General features: G+C 49.7%; 4 protein-coding genes across 4 annotated transcripts; 2 read left to right on the top strand and 2 right to left on the bottom strand.

Annotated features, from left to right (window-relative positions):
* Positions 1–4: 4 nt before the first annotated feature.
* LOC143017150 (RING finger protein unkempt homolog) lies at positions 5–2846 on the bottom strand (the record flags this gene model as incomplete). The annotated part of the gene is made up of 5 exons (XM_076171807.1): positions 2593–2846; positions 1692–1901; positions 830–1006; positions 379–533; positions 5–135 (listed from the first exon to the last, which is right to left on the bottom strand). Coding segments are annotated over exons 1-5 (822 nt in total), but the record flags the coding sequence as incomplete, so codon positions are not given.
* Positions 2847–3438: 592 nt separating this feature from the next.
* LOC143017163 (histone H3.3A) lies at positions 3439–5223 on the top strand. Its single transcript, XM_076171823.1, has 4 exons — positions 3439–3566; positions 4263–4400; positions 4479–4632; positions 4719–5223. Exons 2-4 carry the CDS (start codon positions 4273–4275, stop codon positions 4845–4847), a joined length of 411 nt encoding a protein of 136 aa, XP_076027938.1. The 5' UTR covers positions 3439–3566; positions 4263–4272; the 3' UTR covers positions 4848–5223.
* On the bottom strand, positions 4935–9940 carry LOC143017161 (uncharacterized). The gene is made up of 17 exons (XM_076171822.1): positions 9614–9940; positions 9429–9501; positions 8989–9096; positions 8816–8891; positions 8515–8671; positions 7518–7563; positions 7378–7436; positions 7251–7286; positions 6950–7002; positions 6679–6811; positions 6329–6543; positions 6177–6222; positions 6006–6071; positions 5790–5849; positions 5606–5691; positions 5389–5483; positions 4935–5308 (listed from the first exon to the last, which is right to left on the bottom strand). The coding sequence occupies exons 2-17, from the start codon at positions 9463–9465 to the stop codon at positions 5274–5276; spliced, it is 1308 nt and encodes a 435-aa protein (XP_076027937.1). The 5' UTR covers positions 9466–9501; positions 9614–9940; the 3' UTR covers positions 4935–5273.
* Positions 9941–14538: 4598 nt separating this feature from the next.
* On the top strand, positions 14539–16780 carry LOC143017148 (uncharacterized). Its single transcript, XM_076171803.1, has 9 exons — positions 14539–14601; positions 14699–14797; positions 14954–15061; positions 15241–15393; positions 15504–15644; positions 15746–15797; positions 15941–15967; positions 16095–16121; positions 16221–16780. The coding sequence occupies exons 1-9, from the start codon at positions 14539–14541 to the stop codon at positions 16778–16780; spliced, it is 1230 nt and encodes a 409-aa protein (XP_076027918.1).
* Positions 16781–17292: the final 512 nt, after the last annotated feature.

The following is a 17292-nucleotide window of genomic DNA, read 5'->3' on the forward strand; positions in this document are numbered from 1 at the left end:
TGTACTTGTGCTTGTGTGGACTCCGCCTCCTGTCTTTGCTGTTGTGGTAGTATGGGCAGGCGTAACCTTGGCGACACAGTCGTGGGGGTTTCTTACACAGCTCTGTCTTGTAGTGGGACAGGACGTAGTTGTTGTCTACAGAGAGACAGAGGAGGTGAGAAGACGCGCGCGCGCACGCACGCACGCACGCACGCACGCACGCACGCACGCACGCACGCACGCACGCACGCACGCACACACACACACACACACACACACACACACACACACACACACACACACACACACACACACACACACACACACACACACACACACACACACACACACACACACACACACACACACACACACACACACACACACACACACACACACCTTGCCAGCGCGGTTCGTCACTCAGGATCTTCTCTATGAGAGCTGTGCTTGCTGCCTGTCCTGACTGCCCTTCTCCTCCTCCTCCTCCTCCTGCTGCTCCTCCTCCTCCCTCTGCAGCTCCCGGGCCTCCCTGACACTCCATCACCTGCACTTCCCTGGAAAAGTCACAATGTAAACATGCAAACACCTTCAGAAAGAATACACAACAACTCTGTTTGGTCAATAAAGGAAAGACGAGGGGACGTGAGGTCAGAGCTACGGCTACACGCTCCTCTGCTCCTCCTTCTCCTCTGCTCCTCCTGCTCCTCTGCTCATCTTCACGATGTGGGAATCAGCTTCAGTGGCCTCGAGTGACAGCTACAGTATGTGGGCACTTAGGAGGCTGAAGGCATTGATTGATTACCACACACATGTATGATGTCTACACACTGGGGTCAGCGTCTGTGATCACCTGACATCGTACACGGGGCTGCGCAGATCATGTGACCCGTGTGCAAAGGCGCAGTGGGAGCCGTTCTTGCTGCAGTGACCTTTGGCATCCGTTTCATGGATGCACGAGCCCGTCTTGTAGTAGCGGAGGTGATACCTGCGCTCCGTGTCGCCCGCTGTACGGTGCAGGAACGCACACCTGCAAGAACAAACACAGGATGTCCAAATATGGACACGCACGTATAAGCAGGAAGCTGATAGTTGAACATGTCACCATGTGCAGAGATGCCATCATTTAGGAGCTCATCGTGGTTTCTGTGTGCTCGTTCTGCTACAGGAGCTCAGATCACTTAGAGAGAGAAACTTTCCGTGGGTCTCTCTGGCTGGCGGTCTGAACGGTTGACTGAACTCATTTGCTTGTGACCCCTCGACCTTTACTCTCCTCTTTACATTTCACTTCTCATTGTGCTTCAGATCATTGATTGATTGCAGGCGCGGCTGCGACGGCTCTGCAAGTATCGGTCTGAAAGGCTCAGGCGGGGCGCCACAACGACCTCACTCAAGTGTGAATGCAGAAGCAGAAGCTCCTCCCACAACACAGCTGTAAGCATGTTTCTATTCACAGCTCGGCCCATTCATTACATTTAAGCCCAACAACCTGAAAATACTTTATAAACAGAGTACTTAGACTCACTTTAGCAACAAAAGATACAAATGTATACAAGTACAGACGTGCAAGAGAGAGAGGGGAGGGCGAGACAGAGAGGGGGGGGGGGGGGGGGGACAGAGAGAGAGTGATGGAGGGACAGAGAGGGGGGGGCAGAGAGAGAGCGATGGAGGGACAGAGAGAGAGAAGTCTTTGTCTTGTCAACATGTCCACTCACTCGTCTCCGTCGGGACACGTTCCCGCCCCCTCGTCGTATTTGGTACAGTAAACATCTGGGCTGTAGTTGAAGGTTCCGTCCCGTCTGCGTATGGGTCTGCGGCGCCGCTGGTTCAGGAAGTGCCAGTGGAAACAGGAGAAGGGTCGATGCTGGGAGCATTTATGCTGCACAAACAGAGGACACTGCTCCGTCCTGAACTCCTTCAGATACCTGGAGGAGAGGAGAGGAAGACAGAGGGTCACCAGGCAGAGGGGCACTCACTCCTGCTCTACATGGAGGGAGAGATCCACTTTTAAAATACTCTCATGATCTTTAAGATCCAACATCTGATCCACACACAGAAGGAAACACGTCACTGCCCTCAAAGCTTTTATCTCTGATGTTTCAATGCCTTCATACTCTCAGACACAAAGCTCAATCACTGCTTGTACAGCTCACAAGACCTGTAACTCATTCAAAAGTTCACCTTTATACTGAGAAGTGTAAATCTGTATGTTAGAAGTTACAATTTGCATTCAAAGACACCTCGATTTTCCTAAAGTGTGTGAGTGTGTGGGCTTGTGTATCTTAACACTGTACACCTCAGTGATATACTCTTCCAACGGTAAAAACAAACATTGTAAGAATGAGCTCATGTTTGTAACAGCTTGTGTATTCATTCACACTCATACAATGTGATAATATTGACTTAGTAAGAAGATAAACGTGGATGGAAGCAAACAGCTGCAAACATTGAGCCGCGTTAGGCCTCTTTAGCGCTCCCTGCTCCAGTCTACGTGCACATCACGGTGCGATAAGCTCCACCGCGGGGTTTACACAGACACCATCTTTCCCGTTTCGTTATTTGTGAGCAGCTAAACCCAGCAGTGAGCCAAGTGTGTGTGTACACAGAGCTACGTACGTGTAATGCTGAGGTTTCTCGGGCTGTACGTTCAACACGGTAGCGGGAGATGTCGAGCCCCCAGCGGGCGAAGACGAGGAGGACGAGGAGGGTCCACCGGTAGTCGTCGGTGCCGAAGATGATGGGGGCTGTGCGTGTGATTTAGACATTTTATCTGCCTGGAACGTAACAACAAGAAGATTGTTTTTAGCTTACTAGCTAGCTATTCATGTTAGCTTCGAAATCCGCATTCTGCTACGATGTGCGCGTGCGCACAATTGGCGGAAGAAGAAGCAAAAAAAACAAAACACCGCGGAACCTTGGGACATGAAGTCTTTAAAACTTAAGTTAACCCAGTGGTTCCAAACGTTTTTCTGCCCTTCTTTTATAGATCATAATTGTTTCGCGCGCCCTACTTTGGGAACCACTGATTTAACCAAAATACACGACTATCAGTCATAGATCAAATACGGATCGTCATAAAATATGAATAAATCTAGTTAGTATGAAGTTCAAGCTGCATTCTTCTTCACACAGTTTACTGCAGCAAAGTAGAAATGTTCCTGTAGATGCTGCAGAGGTTTGCAGAGGAGGGGACCTCAAACATTTTAACATTTAACTCGGCGTCTAAGTCATCATTTTCGACAATATCAATAATTCTTCCATCAATTGAATTGGCACTTGTGTACAACTGGGTAAGATAGCAGTATAGTGTAATTTAGTATAATATAGGATAATTATGTAGTTTTGATCAGGAAATTAGTATTTTTGTCCTCCTAAAGTACACGAACGGATGTATACGCGGCCTCCCATTGGCTGCTTTTGGTCACGAGGCGGAAACGCACCAATGAGTCTTGGCTTAGTGGTAACATGACGTCACTTGAAAGTATTAATACTCGGTAACGCACAGCTCTTCACATACACATCTCTGTTGGGTCCGAAGCGTCATAGACGATCCAGCCGCGTCCTTTCTGAAGACATCCACCGTCCTACAGGTAAATGTTTCACTTTAAGATGTAAACTGTTTCTGCCTCATTCGCCTCTGTGTGATCCAAATCGGGACGGTTTCGTCTCTCAGCTTTACTAGACAATCAGCTAATCCTGCCGTCAAGCTAACGTTAGCATTAGCTAAAAATAGAACAATAGACCGTCCCACGGTTCAGCTTCCCGGTTAACCACCGACGTTAACCCGCGGAAACGGCACCACAGTCAAACTACAAACATCCTGCTGATTTAGGTGGAGTTATGTAGTTGTTAATGCGGTTGTTTAATTTGAATCCATGGTGGATTGGCGGTTTTAGGCTAGTTGTGTTTAAAGCGGTGGGCGCGCGCTCCGTTGGTGAACCGTAAATGCGAAAATGGCGACTTCACCCAGCTCAGTACGTGGAGGTTACAGCGCCCGGTGCCGGGGCGCGAATGGCGCCGTGCGGTCACTGGATTCATGCGAGCTACTGTTGGCCGGTGTGGCGGTAATGGCGCCATTTGTCCCTTGGAGACATAATTGAATGTTGTCCTCCGCTGAGGCCTCGCTGCAGAGTCCAGACCGGGAGCTAACCTGCGTGCTCCCCGCGCGCTGCCCCGGGGGGAGGGGAGCCGTCCGAGCGCGCAGCCCGGAGAGCATGTTAGCTTAGCATGAAGCCCTGGAGTGACCACAGTGTAACCGTCTGTACTGCGTGTGTGTGTGTGTGTAGCCAGAGCGACATGGCCCGTACCAAGCAGACTGCCCGTAAGTCCACCGGAGGAAAGGCGCCAAGGAAGCAGCTCGCTACCAAGGCAGCCAGGAAGAGCGCTCCATCCACGGGAGGAGTGAAGAAGCCCCATCGTTACAGGTACGCGCCGCCATCATGGTCTCATGTTCTGTCGTCATTTGTAAGTGGCTAGTTGACTGACCGGTTCCTCTTCCCCAGGCCTGGAACCGTGGCTCTGAGGGAGATCCGTCGTTACCAGAAGTCCACTGAGCTCCTGATCCGCAAGCTCCCCTTCCAGCGACTGGTGAGGGAGATCGCCCAGGACTTCAAGACCGACCTGCGCTTCCAGAGTGCAGCCATTGGAGCTCTGCAGGTCAGATGTTTGTGGCGCCGCTGCACTCCTCCTCCTGTTGTCTGTCTCTGCCTGTGTGCTAATGCCCCATGTCTCTCTGCCAACAGGAGGCCAGTGAAGCTTACCTGGTGGGTCTGTTTGAGGACACCAACCTGTGCGCCATCCACGCCAAGCGTGTCACCATCATGCCCAAAGACATCCAGCTGGCCCGCAGGATAAGGGGGGAGAGGGCCTGAGCTGCTCACCATCCAGACAAATGATCCTATTTATCGTACTTAACCATTTTTGTGGACATTTTTTATTTCTTGGGTATTTTCAATAAGTTTGCTTTTGAATTTTGTATCTTTTAGAAATGAAACCAGTCATTCCACCCAGCCTGAGTTCAGATTGAGGTAAATGTTGTGCAGTAGACTGTAGGGGTGTGTGCCTCTGACCTCTGACCTGCCTGTGGCTCCTCCTCACTCAGCAGGAGCAGGACAGACCTCCCCTGTATTTTTCTGGACTGCTTTGTACATGTTATTTTTCCAACATAAAAGATCTTGGCAGCTACATTTAATACTATTTATGAAAACGTTGTCACATGTCTTTCTATTAAAGGTCTTTACAAGTAGGGAGTCTGACTTCTGTCACGCTTTATTTTATATACATGAGTTACAGAGATGTCACACAAACCACTCAGTGTGCTTGAACCCAGCAGCTGGAAGGGAAGCAGAGGTGTGTCAGTGTCTCTGTCAGGCTCAGCCCACATGCAAAGCACACACACATGACTCAACTCACCAATGCGACAGACGATCTCCTGGCACTCCTTGGTGTTTGCAGCTCTGAGCACAGTGCAGCAGAAGCTGGAGGTCTGAGGGGTCTCTGGGGAGTCTCTGCACACACAGCCAATCACAGGCCAACATGAGCCTGGGCTCCAGCCAATCACAACACAGCAGTGATGCCTCTATTGCATCATCACCTCTGAGCCCCACAGCATTAAAGCTCTGTCACTCACGCCACACAGAAGGCCAACACGGTGTAGTCTGCCCGGTCATACCGCCCCACACAGGAGATCTCTGGGTAATGATGCTTCAGGAGCTCCTGAGGGACACGAGCACACAATAAACTGGGAGGCCAACAACAACAACAAAGCTGGAAGCCCAGTGGGGGGAGGAAGAGGAGGAGGAGGAAGTCCTCACCGTCTTACTGCTCCTGTCTGTGCAGGTCAGATGAGTCTCCTTCATGTCTAACAGCACCTCCTGTGGAGAAATCAGCTCTATCAATCACTCCCTCACTCATTAAGCAGCAGGTCACTGTTTGGCGTGTGTGTGTGTGTTGAGTGCACACACAGATGGTAAACATTGAGTCAGCGTGTCTGGCTGACACCCCCCTCAGGCTCAGTGTGTTCCTCTCACCTGGCTGGTCAGGTTCCTCTGCAGCACCTGAGGGACGGCGTGCTGTAAAACCTCTTTACCTCCAAACTGACACAGAGACAGCAGATCAGTCAGGGGACAGGAAGTGGTTTGATTAGAGACAGTGACGTCACAGAGAACACTCATGAAATGAGAAAGGAGCTGAACAGTTACCATGCCGATGTCTGCCTTCCCCAACAACTGCACAATGTACACAATCCTGAGGAACACACACACACACACACACACACACACACACGATGTCATGAGAGAAGAGCAGACAGGTGTTTGTGTCCTAACTGAGGCTCTGCTGGTGCTGGACTCACCGTCCCTCCTTGAGACACTGGGACGGAGGCGTCTTCTGCTCCGCCCCCTCTGGATGCTGAGAGGAGGCGGGGCCGAGCTGCAGCGTCGGGTTCTCTGTCCTCAGCGCCCGCAGGAGTTTGATGAGCGGCCGGTAAACGCCTCCATCCCGAGCTCGCCACCGCAGAACACGGATGGACAGCGGGCGACCCTTCAGGCGGGACAGGACCACGCCCGCCTGGGGGGGCGGGGCGAAGCAGAGACACTGACATGAGACACGAGAGCCTCCAAGGCCTTCAGCGGGTCAGGCTGGATCGTAAACAGGCTTAATGTGTGTGTTATCTTATTAAACACCTATAGATGAAGGTCCCACCTGTCCATTATTGGAATTCCTCAACGAGGTCCCGTTGATTTCATCGATGATGTCACCAGGACAGATAAACTTATCAACCTGAGCCTGACTACCTGGGGTCAGGTCCAAGACAAAGACACGGCCACTCAGATACCTGAGGAGGAGAGAGAGAGAGAGAGAGAGAGAGAGAGAGAGAGAGAGAGAGAGAGGAAGCGGAGGGGGAGAGCTGATAATCATTTAATAGCAGATATATTGATTCATTGAATAAGATATTCTCTTTGTGGATTCTAACCTCAGCACCATCCCGACCTCTCGGCAAGGCACCACTTCATAAATCTCACACACCTGAGCACACACACACACACACACAGACACACACACACACACACACACACCGACACACACACTTTGTTATGACACTGAAGAAAACAAACAGTTACAAAAATATGAATTGAGTCAAATCAGTTAAACCCATTAATGAACCCTGTGAGTGACAGGTGAGGGATGAAGGGATGATAAAGAGATAAAGAGATCATAAAGGTCTAAAGTTCTCCTCTTGTGTCTCTTAGGTGGGTCGGCTCTTGAGGACTCACAGGAAGTAGCCAGCTCTCATCCAGGAAGCTGCAGTTCTGTGTTGAGAGAGCAGAACACTGAGCTGAAGGTCTGTGGGTCACAGAGAATCTGCAGGGTCTCAGGATAATAAGCAGACTTTACTCTGACCTCCATGTCCAGTTTGAAGTCCATGTGAGAGAGGACCAGCAGCAGGGACAGGAAGGGCTCTGAGGAAGAGGAGGAAGAGTGACAGCAGGTCAGAATGTCCTCACGCTCAGACGAAGATCAGATCAGAGAGAAGAACTCACCCACAAATTCCTCGTTCCTGAGGATGGCGACAGTTGGACTGTACCACTGCAGAGACAGAGACAGAGACAGAGTCAGAGTCAGAGTCAGAGACAGAGACAGAGTCAGAGTCAGAGTCAGAGTCAGAGTCAGAGTCAGAGTCAGAGACAGAGACAGAGTCAGAGACAGAGACAGAGTCAGAGTCAGAGACAGAGACAGAGACAGAGTCAGAGTCAGAGTCAGAGTCAGAGTCAGAGACAGAGACAGAGTCAGAGACAGAGACAGAGTCAGAGACAGAGACAGAGACAGAGACAGAGTCAGAGTCAGAGTCAGAGACAGAGACAGAGACAGAGTCAGAGACAGAGACAGAGTCAGAGACAGAGACAGAGACAGAGACAGAGACAGAGTCAGAGTCAGAGACAGAGACAGAGACAGAGACAGAGACAGAGTCAGAGTCAGAGACAGAGACAGAGTCAGAGACAGAGACAGAGTCAGAGTCAGAGACAGAGTCAGAGACAGAGTCAGAGACAGAGTCAGAGACAGAGACAGAGACAGAGACAGAGTCAGAGTCAGAGTCAGAGACAGAGTCAGAGTCAGAGACAGAGACAGAGTCAGAGACAGAGTCAGAGTCAGAGACAGAGACAGAGTCAGAGACAGAGACAGAGACAGAGTCAGAGACAGAGACAGAGACAGAGTCAGAGACAGAGACAGAGACAGAGACAGAGTCAGAGTCAGAGACAGAGCAACTGTAAGGCTCAGTTTAGTTCAGCTGCTAAATGAAAAATGAAAGAGTAAGTAAGTACAGAATGAGACGGGCACACAGCCTCAGGGCCTCACTTCATCCTGTTACCTACTGAGATGGGCCTACACACACACACACACACACACACACACACACACACACACACACACACACACACACACACACACACACACACACACACACACACACACTCTGGCACAGTGAACATCTGCTGGTTAGGATCTACCAAGGAAGCTGAAACAGAATGCAGCTCTGACCTCCAGCACCCTGGGTGTGTGCAGCAGGTGTGTGATGAACTGTTGCAGGGTCTTGCGGCTGAGGGCCAGTCTGAGCAGGTAGCGTCCTCGTCCCTGAGCGCTGAGCAGCTTCCTGCACACTCTGGTCTGCTCCACTGCCAAAGACAGAGCACACAGCCTACACACACACCAGCACCACACACAGCACGCCATTAAAGCTCCGCCACCGCCATCATCTGTGTCACTACAGCAGGGTGTGTGTGTGTGTGTGTGTGTGGGGGTGTGTGTGTGTGTGTGGGTGTGTGTTTGTGTGTATATCTACCTGCCGCAGGCATCTTGGCGTGGAAGCTGCTCGAAACACTGCCAGTAGTCCCTGTGTGCCAGACTGAGAACCGGCTCTGTGAGGGGGGGGCAAACCACACACATGTTACAGTGTGATACAGACTAAAGCAGTGAAATGCAGTGTGATGCAGTGTGATGCAGTGTGATACTGACGCTGCAGTCCCTTCCTGAGCAGCAGCTCGATCAGCTCACAGCAGGAGGCCAGGTGAGGGCTGGAGTCAGTCAGCGTCTGTCCGTCTGACTGCAGGTTCAGGAGACACACTGAGAGGAGACACACACTGTGAGCTTAACCCTACCTTACACACACACACACAAACAAACACACATACACACACACGCAGCACATGTAGACTCAGTCGTCAGTCTGGGTTCTAATCCTGTTTTGAATTTATCGACAATCGCACAACATTCCTCAGATCAGATTATCCAGGAATGTAAACAGTCTGATCAGGTCTTCTGTGTGTGCAGCATCAACACATACATCAACACAAACAATCATGTGGAGTTTTAGGCCATGAGACGCAAACCTCAGCCAGCGGATTCTTATCGATAACCTTCAATTATATCGATCCGATCACATTATGTGTTTTTACCTTTGAGAGTCCGGAGCAGAGGGTCTCTGGGAGCCATGATGTGGGACCAGCTGTGACCGGAGACACGCCGAGCCTGATGTCACACGCGCGCGCACACACACACCCACCGCAGCTCACACACACATCTTCCTGTAGTCTACCAATAACAACAGCACATACCGGAACACTTCGTCATTCCTCCGCACCTGAATGCGCACGACGGGCGGACATCAGCACCGTTTCATCGACGTTCAGTGTCACTCACACAGAACAACGCGATCAAACCGGATCCGCCTGTGGAGGCGTGTGGACGCTGTTTCCCTGGGCTCTGTGTGTCCACATGATTAGGGAGTGGAGACAGTAAACTCACCAACACTTGAACCGGTTATTGGCTCTGGCGTCTCCTGGCGACCGACTTTGGAATAGCAACGGCTGCGGTGCTGCGTTCACGGAATCAGCATAGTTTCATTCACAACCTAGATACTTTTCGCGATAAATAATATTAAAATGAATCATACTTGAAAACGGTCTGACAGCAGAGCGATTGATTTAGCTTGACTTTGAATTAAACTGTAATTATTCTTGAATTAAACCGTTCGTTCTACGGAAATTCATGTCTTGCTATTTGTTTTTATTGAAGCAAACATTTTCCATGACATTGTGCATACAATTGTAGGATATTTTGGAGATATGTTTTTATACAGAAAGAGGGGGAAGAGGGGAGATTGAGAGAAAGAAGGAAGGTTGTTCTACGGTAATTCATGTTCAATTTAAAAAACACGGCACCTTTTACCGGTTTCAGCTTTTAGCGACCCCTGGCGAATTCATTTAGAATAACAACGGATGTCGTGCTGCGTTCATGGAATCCGCGTAGTTTCATAAAACACCATTTTCGCGATATATAATGTTAAAAAAAATCATACTTGAAAACGGTCTGACAGCACCGCGTTTCAGTGGCTGATTTATTTAGCTTAACTTTGAATAAAACTGCAATTATTCTTGAATTTATCCGTTTGTTCTACGGTGAAATCATGTTCAAGGTAAAAAATACTGTACATTTTACCGGAAACAGGCTCTGGCGGTCTCTGGCGACCAATTTAGGAATTGTAACGGATGTCGTGCTGCGTTCACGGAATCAGTTTAGTTTCCTTCACCACTCAGATACTTTTCGGGATAAATTATATTAAAATAAATCATACTTGAAGACGGTCTGACAGTAGAGCGTTTCAGTGGCTGATTTATTTTGCTTTACTTTGAATAAAACTAGAATTATTCTTGAATTTATCCGTTTGTTCTACGGTAAATCATGTTCAAGTTAATACTGTACATTTTACCAGATACAGGCTCTGGCGGTCTCTGGCGACCAATTTAGGAATTGCAACGAATGTCGTGCTGCGTTCACGGAATCAGTTTAGTTTCCTTCACCACCCAGATACTTTTCGGGATAGATAAATAATATCAAAATAAGTCATACTTGAAGACGGTCTGACAGTAGAGCGTTTCAGTGGCTGATTTATTTTGCTTTACTTTGAATAAAACTGCAATTATTCTTGAATTTATACGGTAAATCATGTTCAAGTTAAAAATTACTGTACATTTTACCAGATAGAGGCTTTGGCGGTTTCTGGCGACCAATGCGGGAATTGCAACGAATGTCGTGCTGCGTTCACGGAATCAGCTTAGTTTCCTTCACTATCCAGATACTTTTCGGGATAGATAATATTAAAATAAATCATACTTGAAGACGGTCTAACAGTAGAGCGTTTCAGTGGCTGATTTATTTTGCTTTACTTTGAATAAAACTGCAATTAATCTTAAATTTATCCGTTTGTTCTGCGGTAAATCATGTTCAAGTTAAAAAATACTGTACATTTTTCCAGATACAAGCTTTGGCGGTCTCTGGCGACCAATGCGGGGATTGCAACGAATGTCGTGCTGCGTTCACGGAATCAGTTTAGTTTCCCTCACCATCCAGATACTTTTCGGGATAGATAATATTAAAATAAATCATACTTGAACGCGGTCTGACAGTAGAGCGTTTCAGTGGCTGATTTATTTTTGCTTTACTTTGAATAAAACTGCAAGTATTCTTGAATTGATCCGTTTGTTCTACGGTAAATCATGTTCAAGGTAAAAAATACTGTACATTTTACCAGATACAGGCTCTGGCGGTCTCTGGCGACCAATTTTGGAATTGCAACGAATGTCGTGCTGCATTCACGGAATCAGTGTAGTTTCCCTCACCACCCAGATACTTTTCGGGAAGTAATATTAAAATAAATCATTCTTGAACGCGATCTGACAGCAGAGAGTTTCAGTGGCTGATTTGTTGTGCTTACTAACACATACGCATTAATTTATCCGTTTGTTCTGGTTAATTAATCTTCATGTTAAACAATGCTTTAAATGTGTAGTCTCCTTCACCCCCTCAAGACTTTTCATGATAAATCTTGTTAAAATAAATTACACTTGAAGACGGTTTGCTTTACTTTGAATAACACTGTAATTATGTTTGAATTAATCTGTTTGTTTAGGGTTATTCTTGTTCAAGTTAAACAATACTGCACCTTTTACCGGTTACTGCTTTTAGCGACCCCTGGCGAATTCATTTTGAATGGCATTGGCTTTTGTGCTGCGTTCATGGAAACAGCGTAGTTTCACTTACCACCTAGATTCTTTCCCGAGATAAATAATATTGAAATAAATGATACTTGAAGAAGGTCTGACAGCAGAGCGTTTCAGGGGCTGATTTATTTTGAATTACTTTGATTTACACTGCAATTAATTTAACCCGGTTGTTTAGGGTATTGAATGTTCAAGTTAAACAATACTGTGCCTTTTACCGGTTACAGGTCTGGTCCCTCTGGCGACTAACTTTGTTATAACAACGGCTATGCTGCTTTGTATTAATGTTCAAGTTTAACAAATGAAATTAAACAATGCTGTACTAACATTGCCACTCTAATAACACTTCAAAATTATTTCACTTAACACTTCTACTACTATAACGCCGTAAATACTACTTCTATTAAAACTAAGGACGATGAAAACTATTACTTTCCTTGAGTAAAACAAACGAAACCGGACAAAATGTGCCTCGTAAACTGTCGTCTCTGATGCCCTCTAGCGGCCGCGCATGTACACTGCAGCGGCGTTGTAGATAAACTCTCGCCGGGCCGCCGGTGCCGCAGTTTGAAGCTGCGAGTCCGCGGATGATGAAGTGAAGCAGCCAGAGGAAGAAGAGTTGAAGCAGCCAGAGGAACAAGAGTTGAAGCAAGCAGAGGAAGAAGAGTTCAGCCCGGGGACGATCCTGCTCCACTACAAGGTCAGAGTCATATTTATCCACACACACACATTACAGCGTCACAGCTTCGCTCTGAGCCACACCGAAGTGCATCTGCGTGCACAACTAAGACAAGAGTTCAAATGCCAATAACAACCGTGGTGTTACACGTATAGTTGTTCATATTTAACGGCCCAATTGCGCAGTTTAACCGCAAAGTATCCGGGGAAATCTGTTTAGTTTGGTTTGTTTTGGTGCCGGTTCGGTCCTCAGTTTGTCCTTTTACACAAAGTGTCTGTCCGTCTCAAGTGATAATCCCGGATTTGCTGTAATCCTCCTGCGTCCCTGCTCACACGTGGACACAGGTGTGTGTGTGTGTGTGTGTGTGTGAGTGTGTGTGTGTGTCCTCCTGCACGTGTCTCGGTGCTAAACTTCACCCTCATCTCTTTACCCCTGATTCCTCTCTGTGGATCCGTTTACTCAGAACTCAAACAACAATAAACTGTAAACTTAAACACTCCAGAGGGGAGCAGACCTGCAGCTCTGTTTACTGCTCTGCCTGTTCCAGAGCGGAGCAGCTCCTCTATAGGGATCACTTTGCCCATGGGGAGGGAGTAAGGAGGAAAGGCAAGGACAGTAACTACCCCCCTCCTATCCCCGCCATTTGCCTCGCACCAGAGCGCCACTCAGTGGAGAGTCTGGTTGATGGTCTTCATTGAACATCTCACTGCTTCTCAACCAAACCTCAGAAGCTCCAACCAGCTGAGAGACGATCACAGGAAACAGAAACAGAGAAATGGAGTCAGAGCGAACTGGTGTTGTTTCTACTTCACATCTTTGCTCTGGAGTCTTAGTGAATCAATAGCAGCTTCTATTGGCTCTGCTGCTGCCCGCGCGCACACACACACACACACACACACACACACACACACACACACACACACACACACACACACACACACACACACACACACACACACACAGCTGCGGACCTCCTCACACATCACAGCCACCAGCAGGGCGACTGGACCGCTGAATCAGCACACTGCAGCCCCCCCCCCGTTCTCCCTCAGTGTTGTTGTAGTGCTGCTGGATGCTGCTGCTGTCTCAGATCTCCATGGAATTCATTTCGAGTTCCAAGGCCGCGATCAGGAAGCATCGACCCACAAATGTCAGGAAATTCTGTTACTGTGCAGTTTTCTGCCTGTGTGTGTGTGTGTGTGTGTGTGTGTGTTTTATCTGTTCCTCCCTCAAGTTCAGGCTCCTATTGAGCCCTCAGACCATTGTTATGGCAGAAAGTTCTGCAGTGCTCTCTCTCTCTCTCTCTCTTTCTCTCCCCTCCCCCCCTATCTCTGTAACTCTCTCTCTCTCTCTCTCCCTCTCTCTCTCTCTCCCCCTCCCTCCCCCTCTCTCTCTGTCTCTCTCTCTCTCTCTCTCTCTCTCTCCCTCTCTCTCTCTCTCTCCCCCTCCCTCCCCCTCTCTCTCTGTCTCTCTCTCTCTCTCTCTCTCTCTCTCTCTCTCTCTCCCTCTCTCTCTCTCTCTCTCCCCCTCCCTCCCCCTCTCTCTCTCTCTCTCTCTCTCTCTCTCTCTCTCTCTCTCTCTCTCTCCCTCTCTCTCTCTCTCTCTCCTTCCCTCCCCCCCTCTCTCTGTCTCTCTCTCAAACACACACTCAAACACATTTTGCCACCTCACATAAATCCCTGTTTTCTGCTCTCTCATGGCGTTGCGGGGGCGATAGTGGCCCAGTCAGCTGTTGGGGGGCTCCAGCTCTGACAGAACCGGTGCCAGCGTACTAAAGCTTTTCATTATTGGACCGCAGGGCCCGGGCCTCGCTCTCCAGCTGCCAGCATGATGAAGGACTGCCTGCAGTTCCTCATCGAGCCGGCCAAGAAGCTCAAGGTCCGACTGAAGGTATGAGAAAGCTCCTGACTTCTAATCCCTCCTCCTCCCTCAGTGCATCATGGGAAGAATGTGACATAACAGCGTTCAAACTTTCCCTCTTTGATAGGAATCTCGTAAGAAAGTGAAACAGGAGAGGAAGGAGCCGCTGCTGGAGAGTCAGCTCTTCATCATGGAGCTGGCTCGAGAACTCCACAGAATCTGCCAGGTAAACTGTGTGTGTGTGTGTGTGTGTGTGTGTGGGTCCGGACCTGACCGGGCCTGGTGGATGATGGTTCTGCCACAGAGAGAGACGTTAAAGTGGAAGTGAAACCTAACAGGATCTGTACTCACACACACTGATGTGTATCTGCTGAACAACCAGAGGTCCAACATCCTGAGCCACATCTGGACCTGTGAGGACACCTGGCCGCCCAGCGTGTGTCGGGACTTCATGGTGGAGTGGGCGGCTGTGTTGGAGAGGAGAGTACAGGTACAGTGAACACACACACACACACACACACACACACACACACACACACACACACACACACACACACACACACACACACACACACACACACACACACACACACACACACACTCACACACACAGGTGCACCCATGGGCTCCATACTCAGTGTGTGACCATCTGTGTGTGTCCTCCTGCAGCCCAGGATCAACCAGACAGAGAGTGAGAAGCCCGAGAAGAAGGACTGGAAGGGTCACCTGCTGTGCATGCTGGAGGGGGGGGGCGAGGGTGACATGGGCCCCCACAAGAGGGTCATCATGGACTGGACCAGAGAGATGAAGAGCGGCCCCCAGGTGTGTGTGTGTGTGTGTGTGTGTGTGTGTGTGTTTTGGTGTTTCGTCTTCAGATAAAATCTAAAGGTTCTGTGAACTTAAAGAGTGACGTACGTGATGCCTTCCTCCAGCCCACCGTTTGGCCCGGGGAGCCCGTTCTGATGGTGCTGGACGACCTGGAGTTCCAGTGGAAGAGGGGCCGCCTGCCCAACCTGCTCCCAGCCATGGAGCTCCTCATGCTGGCTGTGCTGGACGCCAACGGCCCCCTGAAGGTCTGGACCTCCTGCTGCAGGCTCCACTGCACACATCAATGTTCACTCTACTTACAGGTGTGTGTGTGTGTGTGTGTGTGTGTGTGTGTGTGTGTGTGTAGGAGGATGTAACCAAGCTGTGGTTGGTGAGGAAGCAGAGGAGCCAGAGGATGGGTGAGTTTGGCTCTTTGAACCCCCACCTTTATAATCAATACTCTGATCAATACATGGACAGAATCAAAAGGTTTCTATCGTCCTCTGAGTCAACATACATGACATGAGGATGAATGACTCTTGTCTCTGTCTGGCTCTTTCAGACGCTGTGCGTTATGTCCCTCACAGCGGTGAGTGGACACACACACACACGCACACGCACAGGCACACACACACGCACACGCACACACACACACACACAGTTTACTGTCAAACAGGTGGAGACAAAGTTTGATGTCTGTCTTTCTCTCTGTTCAGTGTGGAACTGGATCTGTGAGGCAGCAGGTTTGTGTTTCAGTTGTGTTGTGTTGTTTGTTGTTGACCTTCATGCTGACAGACGTAAACATCCTGCTGTGTTTGAGCTCGACTTGCTTCTGTCCACAGAGGACGTGACCCTGGACTCGGACACGGCTAACCCTGACCTGCTCATCTCCAGCGATGAGAAGCGTCTGCGTTGCGGCGTGGAGCGTCAGGACGTGTCGGCGCGGCAGCAGCGCTTCGACGGCTGGTGGTGCGCTCTGGGCCGACGGGGGTTCGGCTCCGGACGCCACTACTGGGAGGTGGAGGTGGGCCAGCGCGACTGGCGGCTGGGCGTGGCCAAGGCGTCCGCCGTGAGGAAGGGCTTCCGTTCCCTCAACACCGACACAGGCTACCTGACCCTGCGTCTGGAGAGGGGCGCCGACCTGAAGGCCCTGACCGTGCCCCCCACCCTGCTGCCCCAGAGTCTGACCCCCAGGAAAGTGGGCGTGTACCTGGACTACGAGCAGGGCCAGCTGTCTTTCTACGACGTGGAGAAACGCTCACACATCTACACCTACAACCAGAAGTTCACAGAGGAGCTGTACCCTCTGTTTGGGACGGTGGAGGTGGTGAGGGAGCTGGAGATCAGGCCGGCAGACGTCAGAGGGCCGTGTCTCTGTCCCGGGCCCTGTCTCTGGACCTGAGCCGGGCCCTCTGCAGCCTGGACCTTCTCTCTGATGCTGTGGCTCATTTGTGGACAGGCCGTGCTCCTGTGCAGGCCTCGTCCAGCAGGGGGCAGACGGCTCGGCCTCCTCCTCCTCCTCCTCAAGTCCTCATCTCATCAAGACTTTTAGTTGATCGCTCCTAAACAGAAGGCTCTTGTACAGTTAACAGCTAACATGGACATCCTTTATGTATTTGTTGTCTTTGTTGTATCAGAAACATGTTGAAGGATCCAGAGGCTGAAGCTTTGAGCCCCATCTGGACCTGTGACCCCAGGGTGCTGCCTGACTCCGCCCCCCTCACTCTAGACTGGCCTGAACATGCCCAGTAGGCACCCAGAGAACTGGAGCCCCGCCCCCTTTACTGGGTCACACCTAAACCTGAAACCGCTGGTGTTTGCAGCTGTGATCAATAATCTGGACGGATCAATACGTCGAGGTGAAACACTACACTTTGATTGACAGGCTGTACAGAGTTGATGATGCATGAGGAA

The sequence above is a fragment of the Genypterus blacodes genome, unplaced genomic scaffold (genome assembly GCF_046128005.1).
Source record: "Genypterus blacodes isolate CSIRO-AG114 ecotype Tasmania unplaced genomic scaffold, CSIRO-AGI_Gbla_v1 ptg000272l_1, whole genome shotgun sequence".
NCBI lineage: Eukaryota > Metazoa > Chordata > Actinopteri > Ophidiiformes > Ophidiidae > Genypterus > Genypterus blacodes.

What these genes read in the sequence shown, in the direction of transcription:
- LOC143017148 (XM_076171803.1), top strand. Translation starts at nt 14,539, where the DNA reads ATGATGAAGGACTGCCTGCAGTTCCTCATCGAGCCGGCCAAGAAGCTC. An exon ending in TGTTGGAGAGGAGAGTACAG is followed by an intron (nt 15,062 to 15,240) that starts GTACAGTGAACA and finishes GTCCTCCTGCAG; the next exon opens with CCCAGGATCAACCAGACAGA. An exon ending in AGATGAAGAGCGGCCCCCAG is followed by an intron (nt 15,394 to 15,503) that starts GTGTGTGTGTGT and finishes GCCTTCCTCCAG; the next exon opens with CCCACCGTTTGGCCCGGGGA.
- LOC143017163 (XM_076171823.1), top strand. Translation starts at nt 4,273, where the DNA reads ATGGCCCGTACCAAGCAGACTGCCCGTAAGTCCACCGGAGGAAAGGCG. An exon ending in AAGAAGCCCCATCGTTACAG is followed by an intron (nt 4,401 to 4,478) that starts GTACGCGCCGCC and finishes CCTCTTCCCCAG; the next exon opens with GCCTGGAACCGTGGCTCTGA. An exon ending in CAGCCATTGGAGCTCTGCAG is followed by an intron (nt 4,633 to 4,718) that starts GTCAGATGTTTG and finishes CTCTGCCAACAG; the next exon opens with GAGGCCAGTGAAGCTTACCT.
- LOC143017161 (XM_076171822.1), bottom strand. Translation starts at nt 9,465, where the DNA reads ATGGCTCCCAGAGACCCTCTGCTCCGGACTCTCAAAG. An exon ending in AGAGGAACCTGACCAGCCAG is followed by an intron (nt 5,850 to 6,005) that starts GTGAGAGGAACA and finishes ATTTCTCCACAG; the next exon opens with GAGGTGCTGTTAGACATGAA. An exon ending in CAGACAGGAGCAGTAAGACG is followed by an intron (nt 5,692 to 5,789) that starts GTGAGGACTTCC and finishes CGTGTCCCTCAG; the next exon opens with GAGCTCCTGAAGCATCATTA.